Source organism: Condylura cristata, unplaced genomic scaffold, assembly GCF_000260355.1.
Source record: "Condylura cristata isolate star-nosed mole 26May11 unplaced genomic scaffold, ConCri1.0 scaffold00010, whole genome shotgun sequence".
NCBI lineage: Eukaryota > Metazoa > Chordata > Mammalia > Eulipotyphla > Talpidae > Condylura > Condylura cristata.
Window position 1 is genome coordinate 34705886 of NW_004567111.1, and position 13792 is coordinate 34719677.

Genomic DNA, 13792 nt, shown 5'->3' on the forward strand with positions numbered 1-13792 from the left:
AATTTTAATAAGTCTATAGAAATTTATCAGATTTTTGGGGAAAATTGAGAATTGAATATTGAACAAAATCAAACATTCTTAGGGTCATTATAATTGTAATTTCCACCTTAAATTATATTCTTCCTAGCCTGAATAACTTACTTTATTTTTAATATTTTGGGATGATTTTTAGAATATGATTAGCAGGTATTCTACTACTAAGTTGCAGTTACATTGTGCTTTCCCTTAAATTTTTAGTAATTTTGGCTAATAGGAAAAAGAAGTCTATGATGTCATCTTAAATTTCAAGAGAGATGGTTTGACTAATAGAAGGTGTTTTTAAAGAAAAATTACAGGAAGTATTAACTACCAGAGATTAAAAAGCACGGTAGAAATCACTATCTGCTTATATTATATATTTGGTTAATTGCTAAAAGTTTTAACTGTATTTAGAGTTGCTGTTGGCATTTGAGGATAGGAACTAGGAATAAGGGAGCCCACTCACATGCTACTTGTAGTGTTAGGTTAATTCATACTAAAAATAAGTGGGACTTAACTCTTCCAGTCATATGTATAAATGTCAGAGAAGGTGGTGTTAATTATTTGCTGACTGACTAAATCTTCTGAAATTACTTACTGATAAAATTAACATCAAAAAGAAAATTCTTAGTGATATAATTGTAAAGAGTTCCAGAATAATTAAAAATTCAAAGGTTTATTATAAAGCTATCTTTATGAGTTAATTTTTAGCTTTAAATATTTTTTAAGGATACTAGCATCTTTCAAAAACTAGTTACCTTCTAACTAGTAGATTAGTGAGTAGAAATTAATAAGTTCAGATAAGGTCTGACTTATTTCAGTAAAGGCACTTTTAACTAGGATACCTATTACCGTGAGCTCTTAATTGAATTTGAAATGTTGGAATTCTAGAATGGCTCAAGCAGTACTTTTGTTTTCTTTTGTGTCCTCCCCTTAGGGTTGTATGTAAAGATTGTATAGTCCAACCTACTCTGATGTTTAGAGCTTGAGTTTTTTTAATAGTCAAAGAAATTGGCTGTCTTCAAAATATTAAATATAAACTTATGTTCTAAATAATACTTTAAAATATTTTCTCTTAAGAACTGACTTTTTTCTTTTTTGAAGTTATTCTTCATGTCTGTAGTGTGCTTATTTATATGGAAACAGCATATATATATATATATATCTCAAACTTTTTTTGATAAGACTGTAGTGTTTCTGAGATAACAACTATAGGAAGTTCATAACTATCTTCTAGTACATCTTAGTCATTATCAAATTGACACATCCTTAATGATGATGAATTCTCTATAATAGAAATGGAAGCTACTTATTACCCTAGTTGGTTTTGTTACTGTTTTCAGTACAGAGATTTCTATTGCCCCTCTAAACTTGTGCTCTTACAAATCTTGAGGAATTCTGAGAAGTAATGTGTGGGGGATCTAGATTATAAGAGAATGCCTACTGGAGTTCCTAAATTAAACTGCGCTCTTAACTGTGAATAGCATTGACTCTTTGCTGATTTGATTTGTCTTACTACTTTGATCAAGACTAATTTTGACAACCTAAGAAATTCTTGCCAGCATTGTCTCCTGTAACCCTGCTGTCTCTTACCCCATTCCTCTACCCCAAGAGAGAATTAGTGTTTGCAGTGAGGGGAATAGAATTGACTATATGAGCTGTAGGCTGAGATTTGGGTACTTGGTTTGTGATGTGATCCTATCATGTTAATATTTGGCTAAAATGCAGGAAGCTGACTTTATCTGTTGTATTATTTAGCTTTTTGGGAGGGGGGCAGCGGGTAATGGTTTATGAATTTGGAGACTTACAGAAGCACCCTAAGATAGTATGGAGGAGATGTTTGTGATGATGGAATAATCCTGTATCTTGAGTATTTGTGGTTTCACAAATCTACATATAATAAAATAATATAGAACTGTGTAACATCTTTTTCTTTGGTTTTGATATTGTATTGTAGTTATGTGAGATGTAACCTTTGGGGGAAACTGAGGGGAAGTGTTGACCCTCTCTGTACAACCTTTACAACTTTCTCTATATCTATAATTACTCTGAAAAAGTTTTAAAAAAATAGAAAATTAAGTTTATTTAATTGTGTAAAAATGTGATACTGCAGTGTACCATTCCTTTCAAAAGTGAAGATATTTTGTAGTATTTTAACCTCCCCCATTTAATCTAGCCATATTCTCTACCATGATTAATTAGCATATTATAGAATGACCAACATTACATTAATTAGCTTATTATAGAGTGATCAACATCCAGGTTTGCCTGAGGCCATATAGGTTCTTGAGACTTTGCTGACTGGACTGTCGATGGAAAAACTGTGAAGGCCTCAAGCAACGTAGGATAAGTTGGTTACCCTATTTATGGAAGACGTTAACTGGAGAGAGGCAGCCTATAGGCTGTTACTGATAAAGAGGCGGCTGGCTTAAATGTTTGTGGTTCCATATGACTTTCTTGACTTAAAATCTTTGTCTACTAATAATGCTAGGAGCATCTCTTGAAATGTTTGTCTGCCTTTTCACATAAATATTTCTCAGCCTAAATAAAGTCCTATAACCTCCTAGATGCTTTAACCCATTATATGTTAATGATTTTTGGCACTGCCCTTTCTGCTAAGTCGTACTGGATTTTAGGATGTTCTTACAGTGCTAGTTGTAACTTGATTTACATGAATGAAAACCACAATTTAATGAAATATGTAATCCTCTGATTAAATAAAACTACGTTCATGTTGTTATTTTTGAGTTTACTTGTTTTATTACGGGAATTTTCAAACGTAACACTGAAACAGCTGAATTAACAAATACAAACTAATGTGAAATGTTCTTTTTTTTTCTGTGTGTGTGTGTGTGTGTGTTTAATTTCTACATTGTGTCCTATTAGAACTCTCTTAAAGTCACAGGTACTTAATGTAATTCTGTGTATAGTGTTTCTAATTACAAGACTATTTAATTTATTAGATAATAAAGAAAATTATTAATGTGTCTTCTGCATAGTACCAGACCCCATTACAAGGAGGATGTAGTAGTAGAAGAACTTGTTTAATACATTGATTCATTCATTTTTCTATATGTTTTTAGAAAAAGTGAGGCAGGGAAAAGAAAGACGAGGCAGAAATGCACATAGGGGAGACAATAAAAATACAAACTGGGGGGGTAAATGTTTTCACATAAGGGATTATTAGTTCTTAGCCTTTTTACAGGAGGGGTAGGTAGATGTAAACTTTTAGAATTGGATAAAAGCTTTGAGCTTTTCTCCTTAGGAAAATGCTGTTACATTTATTTATACATAGATTCCTGATAAGGAACCTCTGCTAAAATAGAATGTAGGTAGATTAATGGGAATGTAGTGGGAAGCCGTAATGTTCTAAATTTGTATTAGCATTTTACTACTAAGGTGAACATTAAGCCATTTGACCTCTTTAATAACCTTAAGAAATTGGCGGTAGTTTTCTTTATTACTTAATTTAGATTAAGTAATTGAGACTTGAAATGAGGAAGTCAACACACCTAATAAGTGCTTTTATCTGCTGAACTGACAAATGTGTGCTTATTGCACATCTGTTCTGGTAGGCCCTGTGCCAGGCAGTGGGAATGGGGTTGACAGGATTTGGCCTTGAGAACTTACTAATAACTTGTTGAATATAGCAATCTAATTTTTGAACATTTTATACAAAACTTCATTCATAGCTTTGGCTAATTTGAGGGGAATCTAAACCCATTCATGCTGATTTGGGTAGAACTACTAAGAAATTTTCCATTAAAACCAACTAATTTCTAGGTTTAAAGAATAACCTGATTATCTGACATATTACATAAAGTTTGAGGATCATTACAAAACACTTATAGGGAATGGTCATGAATTGTATAAAGATATTTAAGATGAATGTAAAGAAGAACTTGGTATCTTGTGTAGTGTTGAATACTGGACAGGGCAACTAAGTGAAATTGTGGTTGTTTAAAATCTTTTTTGGGCTTTTTATAATTTTTTTTTTTCAAAAGTAGACACTGTTGACATAAATGTAAGAGATGCCTTGTGGTTTTGTTTTTAAGCATTTTTTTGAGATAACCGATGATCAATTTGACTTCCATACATACTGCATGAGAAAGATGACCCTTCGTGCCTATGTTGATCTTTTGAGATTAGAAGATGTACTCAGAAGACATACCTTCTATTTCAAGGCTGCTAGATCAGCAATTGAAATATACTTGAAATTGTATGACAGTCCCTTAGCCAATGAAAGCAAACAACAAGAAATAAATTCAGGTAACTGAAAAGAACTCATTAAAAGATTTGAAAACTCGCGGGGATTACAATTGAGATGGGGGGGAAAATGTACAAAATGATGTAAAAATAAACATAAAAAAAAGATTTGAAGAGACCACTAAATTTCAGGATGCCATTAATAAACAGTACAAAGAAAAGTATATTGTTGAATGGATGTGGTGAGAACATTAAATTACATATGCCAAAAAAGGAAAATTTTGAAAAAATTTAGGACTTTTTTTTGTAGCTGATGTTTTAAAATGCATAGGATGATTTGCATTTTTTCCCTTAGTAAGTTATATTCAGGAACAATAGGAATGTGTGTAGGCTAGTTTCTTTTTTATTTAAAATAGTAACTACAAATAGTTTTGAACCCCTTAGGGAAAATATATACTTTTACCATTTCAAATACCTACTTTATTGAAAATAATAATGCCAGTGAGAATCTATACAGCTTTTTGTTCACAAAAATGTTAATTTCTGGGAATATTTGAGAATTAGCATATTTCTGATCTTTCATTCTTAATATTTATATAGTTTTAGAGATCACATAATGTGTTCATATGCATTATAATAGACTAAGAAAACAGTTTGTATTAACCCCATTTTATATAGTTTGGGACTTGAGACTGAGAGATAAAGTGGTTTATGTGTCTAGGAATCAGAACTTTTGTGTTCCAGATATTGAGAGATTCCATTAGAAATACACTTTTTAAAGTTTTTGCATAGTTTCCTCTTCCTCTTTCTCCACAAGAAGCTATTTTAATATTATGGATACAGAAGAATGTAACAAAATGGAAACTGACTCATTACTTCATTCATAATAGAAAACTTGTCAGCTAAAGAATTGAAGAAAATGCTCAGCAAGCAGAGAAGAGCTCAGAAAAAAGCTAAATTAGAAGAAGAGAGAAAGCATGCAGAAAGGGAGCGTCAACAAAAAAATCAAAAGAAAAAAAGAGATGATGAAGAAGAAGAAGCCAATAGTCTTAAGGAAGAACTTATCCCTGAAAAATTGGAAAGGGTGAGAGAAATTTATTTTATTTGATAAAATTTATATTTTTGTCCTTCTAAACATAAATGTGATTTGTTCAACTTTGTAAATTGGACTTTTGTCATTTCAAGGTCATTGTAAGTCAGTTACTTTTGAGTGATAATATGTACATTTTGGCTAATTTGAATGATAGATGGAATTTGTAGTTGTAATAGGCAGAATAATTGCCCGCCAAGGATGTCCACAGGTTAATTCTGGAGCCTGTAATTATGTTGCATTGCAAAGGGGAGTTAAGATAGCAGATGGAATTTAGGTAGATGATTAACTGACTTTTAAAGTAGGGTAGGTTAATCTGAATTATTTAGGTGCACTTATATAATCACAGGCTTACTATAGTGGAGGAGTGACGTAGGAGAGGAAATAAGAGTGGTATAACAAGGACTCAACCCTCTGATTCTTGTCTTGAATAGGGAGAAAAACAAGAGGTAAAAATTTTGTAGGCATCCTTGAGAAGCTGAAAAAGGCATGAAACATGCTCCCATAGAGAATACAGACCTCTGACACCTTCAATTTAAGCCCAGTGAGACACTTATATTGTCAACCTAGGGAAAATTTTGCCTTATTTGGACACTAAATTTCTGGTAATTTGTTACAACAGCAGTGCAGTTTTTAATTAAAGCATTTTATATATCTAGCTAGATGTGTTTTTAGCTATAAAGAGAGAAGAGCCCCTCCTCTCCAGTATTTTTTAAAAGTGTCTATCATTATTTGGGAACCAGAATTAGGGAACTATTTTTGGTTAATTCACTAAATGTAGTATAGTTATTTTAAATTTGTCATTTGTGTTTTTCAGTTTTGTGGTACATTTATACTTGTTTCCTTACTTTAGATGTTTGTGGTATAAAGGCTATCAATACTTGATGTACCATATCCTGAAATTTCTAGAACAGTTGACTGTATTTTTAAAATAATATTGTTGATTTTGTAATCAGGAAAACAATGGAGTTATTTCCATTTTGGAAATTATTATTTCCTTTAAATTTGTTTGCAGATGATAGTTGTAGAATAGTTTCTTATATATATTTGGCTGTATAAAAGAGAACTGTCTAAATTACTAAAGGTATTTTACTATAAAATTTTAGGGGAATTTGACTTGTGTTTTTTTTAATATAATAATTTTGCTTTTTGTTTTAAAATAGATAGAAAATCCACTAGAAGAAGCTATCAAGTTCCTTATTCCTCTTAAGAACCTTGTTGCTGATAACATTGACACTCATCTATTAGCATTTGAAATATATTTTAGAAAAGGTAATAGTTTGAGTTTAGTTTTTAGTCCTTTGATATATTAGTGTATTTGATTGTCTTACATGTTATCTTTGTTTAGATATATTTTTGTTGCTAGAATTCCTTTTAACCTTCCACAAAATTTGATAATTTTTCCCGTTATTCAAAACTTTACTGAGTCAAACTCATTTTAAAAATAGTTGGAACAGTTAAACAAATTGTTTGCATGAAGTAATGTCATGATTTCTCAAGCTTAATTGTCATTGATAACCAGCTAGTTTTGAATTTTGCTTATGAATATTACAGAAATACAACATTTTATTAATGAATTTTAGGTGAGGCTAAAATAAAGGGGAGAAAATAACATACATAAATACTGATGGTGTTGCTTTTATATTTCTTTCTGACATAGGCAAGTTTCTGTTAATGCTGCAGTCTGTCAAACGAGCTTTTGCCATCAATAGTAATAATCCATGGTTACATGAATGTTTAATTAGGTTTTCTAAATCTGGTAAGTAGAAAAAAGGTAATGTGTAGAAGAAAATATGAAAATTGAGCTGCCTTCCATTAAATTGAAAAATTAATTTGCACAAAAATACAAAATTGTGAAATATTTAATTGACAAATTTATTTCTATAAATGAAATATACTACAGATGCTAGAAAGTTGTGCATTTTTAGGTTAGAATTATATTTGTATTCCAAATTATCAGCAATATTTTTACTCTGAAATATATCAAGCTTAATAATAAATTTCAATCTATTCTAAATGATGTTGTTTTAAAGGACAAAAACTAAGCCCTGATGTTTTGTCTTTTGTAGTGTCTAATCATAGTAATCTTCCAGACATTGTGAGCAAAGTTCTTTTTCAAGAAATGCAAAAAATATTTGTCAACAAGGATTTGGAAAGTTTTAATGAGGATTTTCTGAAACATAATGCTACCTCTCTTCAGCATTTACTTTCAGGTTGGTATTTAGCACCCAGGATTAAACTGCTTATGGAAAAAACAATATGCTAAAAAAGATGGAAACCATTTTGGAAGATAGTCACCCTCTTTATCATAGAAAAAAATGACAGTACCATTTATTGGTATCTTTGAAATTTTTAATATTTGAAATAGCAAATGTATTTTTTGTTTGGTAAAAGGAGAAGAAATAAAGTATGGTGAGATAAGCCAAACAGACATACTTGTATTTTGATACTTAAAAGTATAAGTTGTTTCTGTCATTTAGGAAAGCAGTCATTCTTATTGAGAGCTTTACCTCTTGTATCTTTAAATTTAATTGTAACTTCTGTAAAATTTTTTTTTGAAGATTTGTTTTTATTTATACATCAAGAAATGGGCTACTGTAGGCCAGAGGAATGGGGGATGAAAGGATTCATCAGAGACAGAATGGAGAGTAGAATTGTGGATTTTCTGAAGTATACTGCTGAAGGCAAGACAGGAGAGGTCTGCTGCACCATGTGGATCAGCTCTCTGGCTGGGGATTGAACTCATTCACAGCAATAACTTGATGGCATAACTTGATAGACTTTAACCCCCTCACCGCAAGGGAGGCCCTGTAATTTTAAAGAAATAATCCAAAGCACAGAAAGAACTTTGAATGCAAAGGTTAAATAAAAGAAATTCTGTGTTTGAATATGGGGAAAATCATGAAAAATAATACATTCATGTTCAAGACTGGTGGAAACATCAGTGAGCTTTAGGATGGAATACCAATAAGTCATAGAAGGTGGTATTTTAAAAAAAGATTGTGATAATGGGTAATAGAATTAATATTAATTAATGAGTAAACAGAATTTGACTGTCCTCTAATTACATAAAATACGAAATAATGACTTAAAGTATACAGCAAAGCATTGGTGATTCTGTGTTTGTGAGTGCTTTACATTTTCTGTGTTTTTATTGCTTTATATATGTTGTATCTTTAGGGTTTATTTATAATCATGTAATATTACATGAAGGATTTTGGGTAGTTTATACAAGTTCATAAAATAATCGCATACATTGCAGCACTAGACAAAAGAATGAATTGGGGAAAAATGCAGCACGTACTATAATTGTCCTCTTTAGACATGTATTTAATTAAATCTTTTAAACTAAGCTACCTTGTTTAAAGGGAATATTTCCAGTTCTAATATCTGTGGAAGAAAACTAGAAAAAAAATTACAAAACTTGACAATAACTGTAGATATTTCTCTTCATGAACACAGGATAATGGAAGGAAACATTATTAGTTATGGGAAATGCCTTTCCAAATATTGTATGAAATTCTAAGGAAGATATTTTTCATGACATAAAAACACCAAAAAGAAAATCAAAAGGCCAATTGGGGGAAGTATACATGGATATATAACAAAAACTATTACACATAGAACTCTTATAAATTAGTAAAAAGCCCATAGTAAAGTGAGCTTAGAATATGAGCCATGTAGTTTACAGGAGAAATATAAATTGGTTTTATTAGGAAATAGTTTTAAAAACTATTGTGAATTTACAAATATTTTTCTGTCTTCCCAACTCTTCCCCCGCCCCCCTCCACCTGACAATTTTCTTCCTTAGGTGTTTTCTTTTTATTTTTTAAGATTGATTTATTTATGCATACAGAATTGGGATACAGGCCAGAGGTCTAGGGGCTGTACCTGGACAGAGTGGGGAGCAGAATAGGCAGATTGATGAAATATACTGCTAAGGGGATCAGTGGGCGGGTCAGGGATCGTGTGGATCACTTCCGGGGCTGGGGATTGAACTTGCGCTGAAGCAGCTGCAGCTAGCTTGCAGTGCTGTGCTTTAACCCGTTGGGCAACCAGGGAGGGCTGGTGTTTTCTTTTATGATATCTTTTTTTTCCTCTTTCAAATATGACATACTGATGAATACTACAGGGTAGCTCATATTTATATATTGAGTCACATGATTTCTGAGGTGGGGGGAGTTGTTGAATCAGTAATCTTGTATAAATATTTACCGACTAACCATCTCTGTGACAGAAAAACCTTGATTTGTAACACTTTGCAATACTTTAAGTACCTGCCTTGTGGTCACAGGCTATCAGCGGGGATGGTACTAATGGGAATTGGGAAGACTTCATCAAGATTGAAACCTGGTTGCTGGTAGGAGTCACTGATAGCTCAATGCTGACTAAACACTGGGACAATATATTAAGTCAGTGGTCAGAGTAGTACATATAAGTCAGATCAGATGTAACATAAGAATATTCACTTTGAAATGTCTTGGTTATTTCAGGTGCTAAGATGATGTATTTTCTGGATAAGTCAAGACAGGAGAAAGCAATTGCTATTGCTACTAGATTAGATGAAACTATTAAAGATAAAAATGTAAAGGTAAGATTTTTCACATCTGATTTATTCAAATTTATAGATATGAGTAATCTAGCAAAATAGATATCTTTACACTATAATTATTGAGTGACCTTCAAGTTAAGAATCTTAAGTTCAGCCAGTCTTGATTTGTGTTACAAATGTGACTTCTTGGCTTCTTTTTCTTTCTGTATATGAGGAGGATAGAAATACTGTATCTCACAAGAGTTGATGTAAGGTTGACTAAAATATACTTAAGTATTTAGTAACTGCTTGGCACAGATTAAGCACTCAGTAAATAGAAGCTGTTAGTAATAAAACACATTTGTATCAGTGATCACAGTTTTAAGAGTTTCACTTTTCTTTTAATTAAGGTAATTGAGATAACATTGGTTCACAACACAATGTTTTAGGAATATAAGATCTTCAAATACATGTTATACCATACCTATTACCAAAGTACCAGTAATCTTCCACAACAGTTCCCTGGTCTCCCATCTGCTTCCACACAATCCTTCCCTCTGTTAAAACTATTTTTGAAATCAGAATCCAAGGTTTGCTTTGTATTAGTTTTGTCTGTTCTTTGCTCTTAATATTCCATATAAGATTGAAGTATTCTGGTATTTTGTCTTTCTCCTTTTGACTTACTTTGCTCAGCATAAACCCTTTCAGTTCCATCCATGTCGCTAATGGCAAGATTTGATCTTTTTTAGTAACTGATTTGATCTTTTTTAGTATCCTTTATGTGTGTATTCATACCACTTCTGTTGTTTCCTTAATGTGACTGTTGTAAATAATGCCTCAGTGAACATAGAGGTGCATATATCTTTCTGAATTAGTATTTATTTATTCTTCAGATAGAAACCTACAAATTTAGTGGATAGATCATATGGTAGGTTTAATGTTACATTTTGAGCAACTAGAGGTTCACTTTTTTAAGTAGAGTAGCCCCCTCCTTTATAGGACCTGTCCATTATACAGTCACTTTATGATGAGTTCTTCCTTATTACAATTTAATAGTCACATAAAGATTGTCACCAATTAGATCTTCTGAGTGGAGGCATTTGAATAATTGAGTTTGTGATGAATCATGGCACATTAATTGGTGTAATTACCTTTTGTCACATGGATCTGTGGTTTTTGTTTTTTGTTTTTTTAGTAAAGAATGGAAATGTCTTATTTTTTTAGTCTGTATATTTCATACAAGTGGTTGTTGAACTGCATAAAAATATTGAACTGTAACCACGGTTCCTAAGTAGCTTGTTGCAAGGAAACTTACAATTAAATTTAAATTATTTAAATTATTAAAATAAATAAATTAATTAAATAAAAACTGTCAATGTTTTCAAAGTTACTGAATTGGTGTGAGAATTTGGTTTTTCACACTCCATTAGCCAACTCTAAATAAATGTGAAAAACCTTTTCCATTTTGTTTCTTCACTTACTTTTAATTTCATCTTTTTAATGTCAATAAAAATGAAATTTAGTGTTTTTGTTTTTTATGTAAATCAGCCTTACATAAACTTAGTAATGTATTAGAATTTTCAAATTAAAAATTAATTACACTATCAGTGTGTTACTGGGTTCATATTATATTTTCACCATAGGGTCACATCTGCATAACGGATTAGTCTTACAATATTGGGGTCTACTATATTAGAATTTTACTTCTTATGATCCAAATATTCCACTCATTGTATCTGAAGTATATTAAGAGATACATGTACCTGATGGTTATTGCAGCATTGTTTATACTACCCGAGATATGGAAGCAACCTAAGTGTACATCATGGATAAAGAAAATATATAAATACATAATGGAAAATACCAAGCTTTAAAATATAATAGGTGACATCTCATTATTAGCAACAACATTGTACCTTGAGAGAATTAGAGAGACACACATAACATTGAACTCATATGGAAGATAAGTAACAAAGCAAATAAACAAAACAAACACAAACTCTTAAGATAAATAGAACAGGTTGGAGGTTACCAGTGGAGAAAAAGGATATTAGGGGTGTTTGGGGGTAATGAATGAAGGGGCTCAACTGTATGGTGACAAATGAAAACTAAACTTTTGGTAGTAACTCATGCTGTAGAATATACAGATGTTAAATTATTATGCTGGATACGTGAAATCTACAAAATGTTATATAAACCAGTGGTTTTACAATAAAAATTTGTCCAAAAAGAAAAAAGGAGTGATCTCCTTTTTAAATAAACAGAAATTTACTGCTTTATTAAAGAGTTTGCAGTTGATTTTTATAATTAAAATCTTCCTTTTCTGAGGTGATTCCTTACTAGATTTTTAAGTAAAAATTTTAAATTGAGGCCTAATCAGCTTCCTGTTGGTTAATAAACATATTACCTCTTGTAATTAAATTAATGAAAGTTTAAAAAATAATTTTTATTCTCTTTGCTTCAATAGACTTTAATAAAGGTTTCTGAGGCACTGCTTGATGGCAGCTTTGGGAATTGTAATTCCCAATATGAAGACTACAGAACGGCCTGTCATAACTTGCTTCCTTTTACGTCAGCTTTCCTGCCTGCTGTGAATGAAATTGATGGCCATAGTGCTGCACTAAACCATACAGCTAACTATGATGTCTTGGCAAATGAAATTTGAAATCTCATTAAAAATTGACTCCTACACACCCAAATAAATTCAGATGAGAGTTTCTTTTCCAGGGTCTTAATATAGACATGAAATGAGAGAATTGGAATTTCTAAATGGAGTATTCTACGAGCTTATTTTATTTATCGACTGCCAATTTGCATAAATATTTGTTAAAATTACCTGTTTATACTTGTACAGTTTCTTAAATTCTCAAATCATTGTCATTGTGATAGGTGCTGTCATTTCTATATCACTCATAAGATAATTTCTTATTAACCTAAGTTGTGTATAGCCCCACTGTATTCTTTAGATCCTGGTTTCAAAACCTAAGTTTTGATCTCTTCTGGTTTGTCTTAATTGTTTATTTGCTTATTTTTTAACTAAAGCACCTCAGTCTTAAAGTGTTAATTGTGTATTAACAATATGGAACTCTTCTTGACAGACATTAGATACAGTTAAAAATTTAACTTGCCCTTTTTCCTCATTCTTTTCATGATTACCATTTCAATATTCATGAAAATGATACTTTTTAGTTGAATGAGGATACTCCAGGTTTATGTAGGTGATTGAGATGTGGAGATTGGTTTGCCTTGGTAATGGAAATCCACTAGTAATTTGTTGCATGTGATAGGCCAATTTTAAAGACCCACAGACAAGAATTATGCTTTCCTGACTAAGTTGTTTTATGTGTTAATAAACATTTATATCTAAGTGGTGTGCTTCAAGGGCGGATGATAGAGAGTATTATAAATTATAATGAAATATCCTTACTCTTAACAGCCATACATTGTCTAAATACATTCTTATGTCTGTAAAATGAGAATTTAAACTGTCATTAGTTTAATACATAGCATTCTTGAACAGCTTTTTGTCTCATGTACAGAAGGCTGTAATAAATGCAATATTTCAATATTTTGTTCCAGAACTGTAAATATCTATAATATTAATACTTCCCTTTAAAGCAAACAAATGTAAGAAGGGAGGTTTTATTTAGACAAACAGTTCTAATTAAAATGAGTTCACTCTAAGCTGTTAGATTCAGACTTGGGGGAAAAACTGTAAAATAATGCCACCCTGAATAATGCAGTAATAAATTATTTTGTACAAAATTGCATTTTGCTTTTTGTTTTTGCTTCCTGCTATCAAAATATTTTCGAAAAATGTTTTCTTCTTGAGGCAGTAAAAGCTTACTCTTAATTTTCTGAATTTTATAAAAACTTAATTCTTGGCCCTCCCTGGTGGCGCAGCAGGTTAAAGCACTGCACTGAGAAGCTAAAGCCACTTCCGCATG

General features: G+C 31.5%; 1 protein-coding gene across 2 annotated transcripts in view; it reads left to right on the top strand.

Moving 5' to 3' along the window:
* NAA16 (N(alpha)-acetyltransferase 16, NatA auxiliary subunit) overlaps positions 1-13599 on the top strand; it is a 65473-nt gene extending 51874 nt beyond the window's left edge. Inside the window, exons 14-20 of one of the 2 annotated variants that reach the window (XM_004680124.2) lie at positions 4074-4287; positions 5115-5308; positions 6478-6586; positions 6975-7073; positions 7384-7527; positions 9808-9905; positions 12313-13599. In XM_004680124.2, the coding sequence (XP_004680181.1) occupies positions 4074-4287; positions 5115-5308; positions 6478-6586; positions 6975-7073; positions 7384-7527; positions 9808-9905; positions 12313-12510 (1056 nt within the window). In that variant the 3' untranslated portion in view covers positions 12511-13599. Of the gene's footprint in view, positions 1-4073; positions 4288-5114; positions 5309-6477; positions 6587-6974; positions 7074-7383; positions 7528-9807; positions 9906-12312 lie in introns of those variants that run through there. The other variant, XR_001145341.1, reaches the window with a different exon arrangement.
* Positions 13600-13792: the final 193 nt, after the last annotated feature.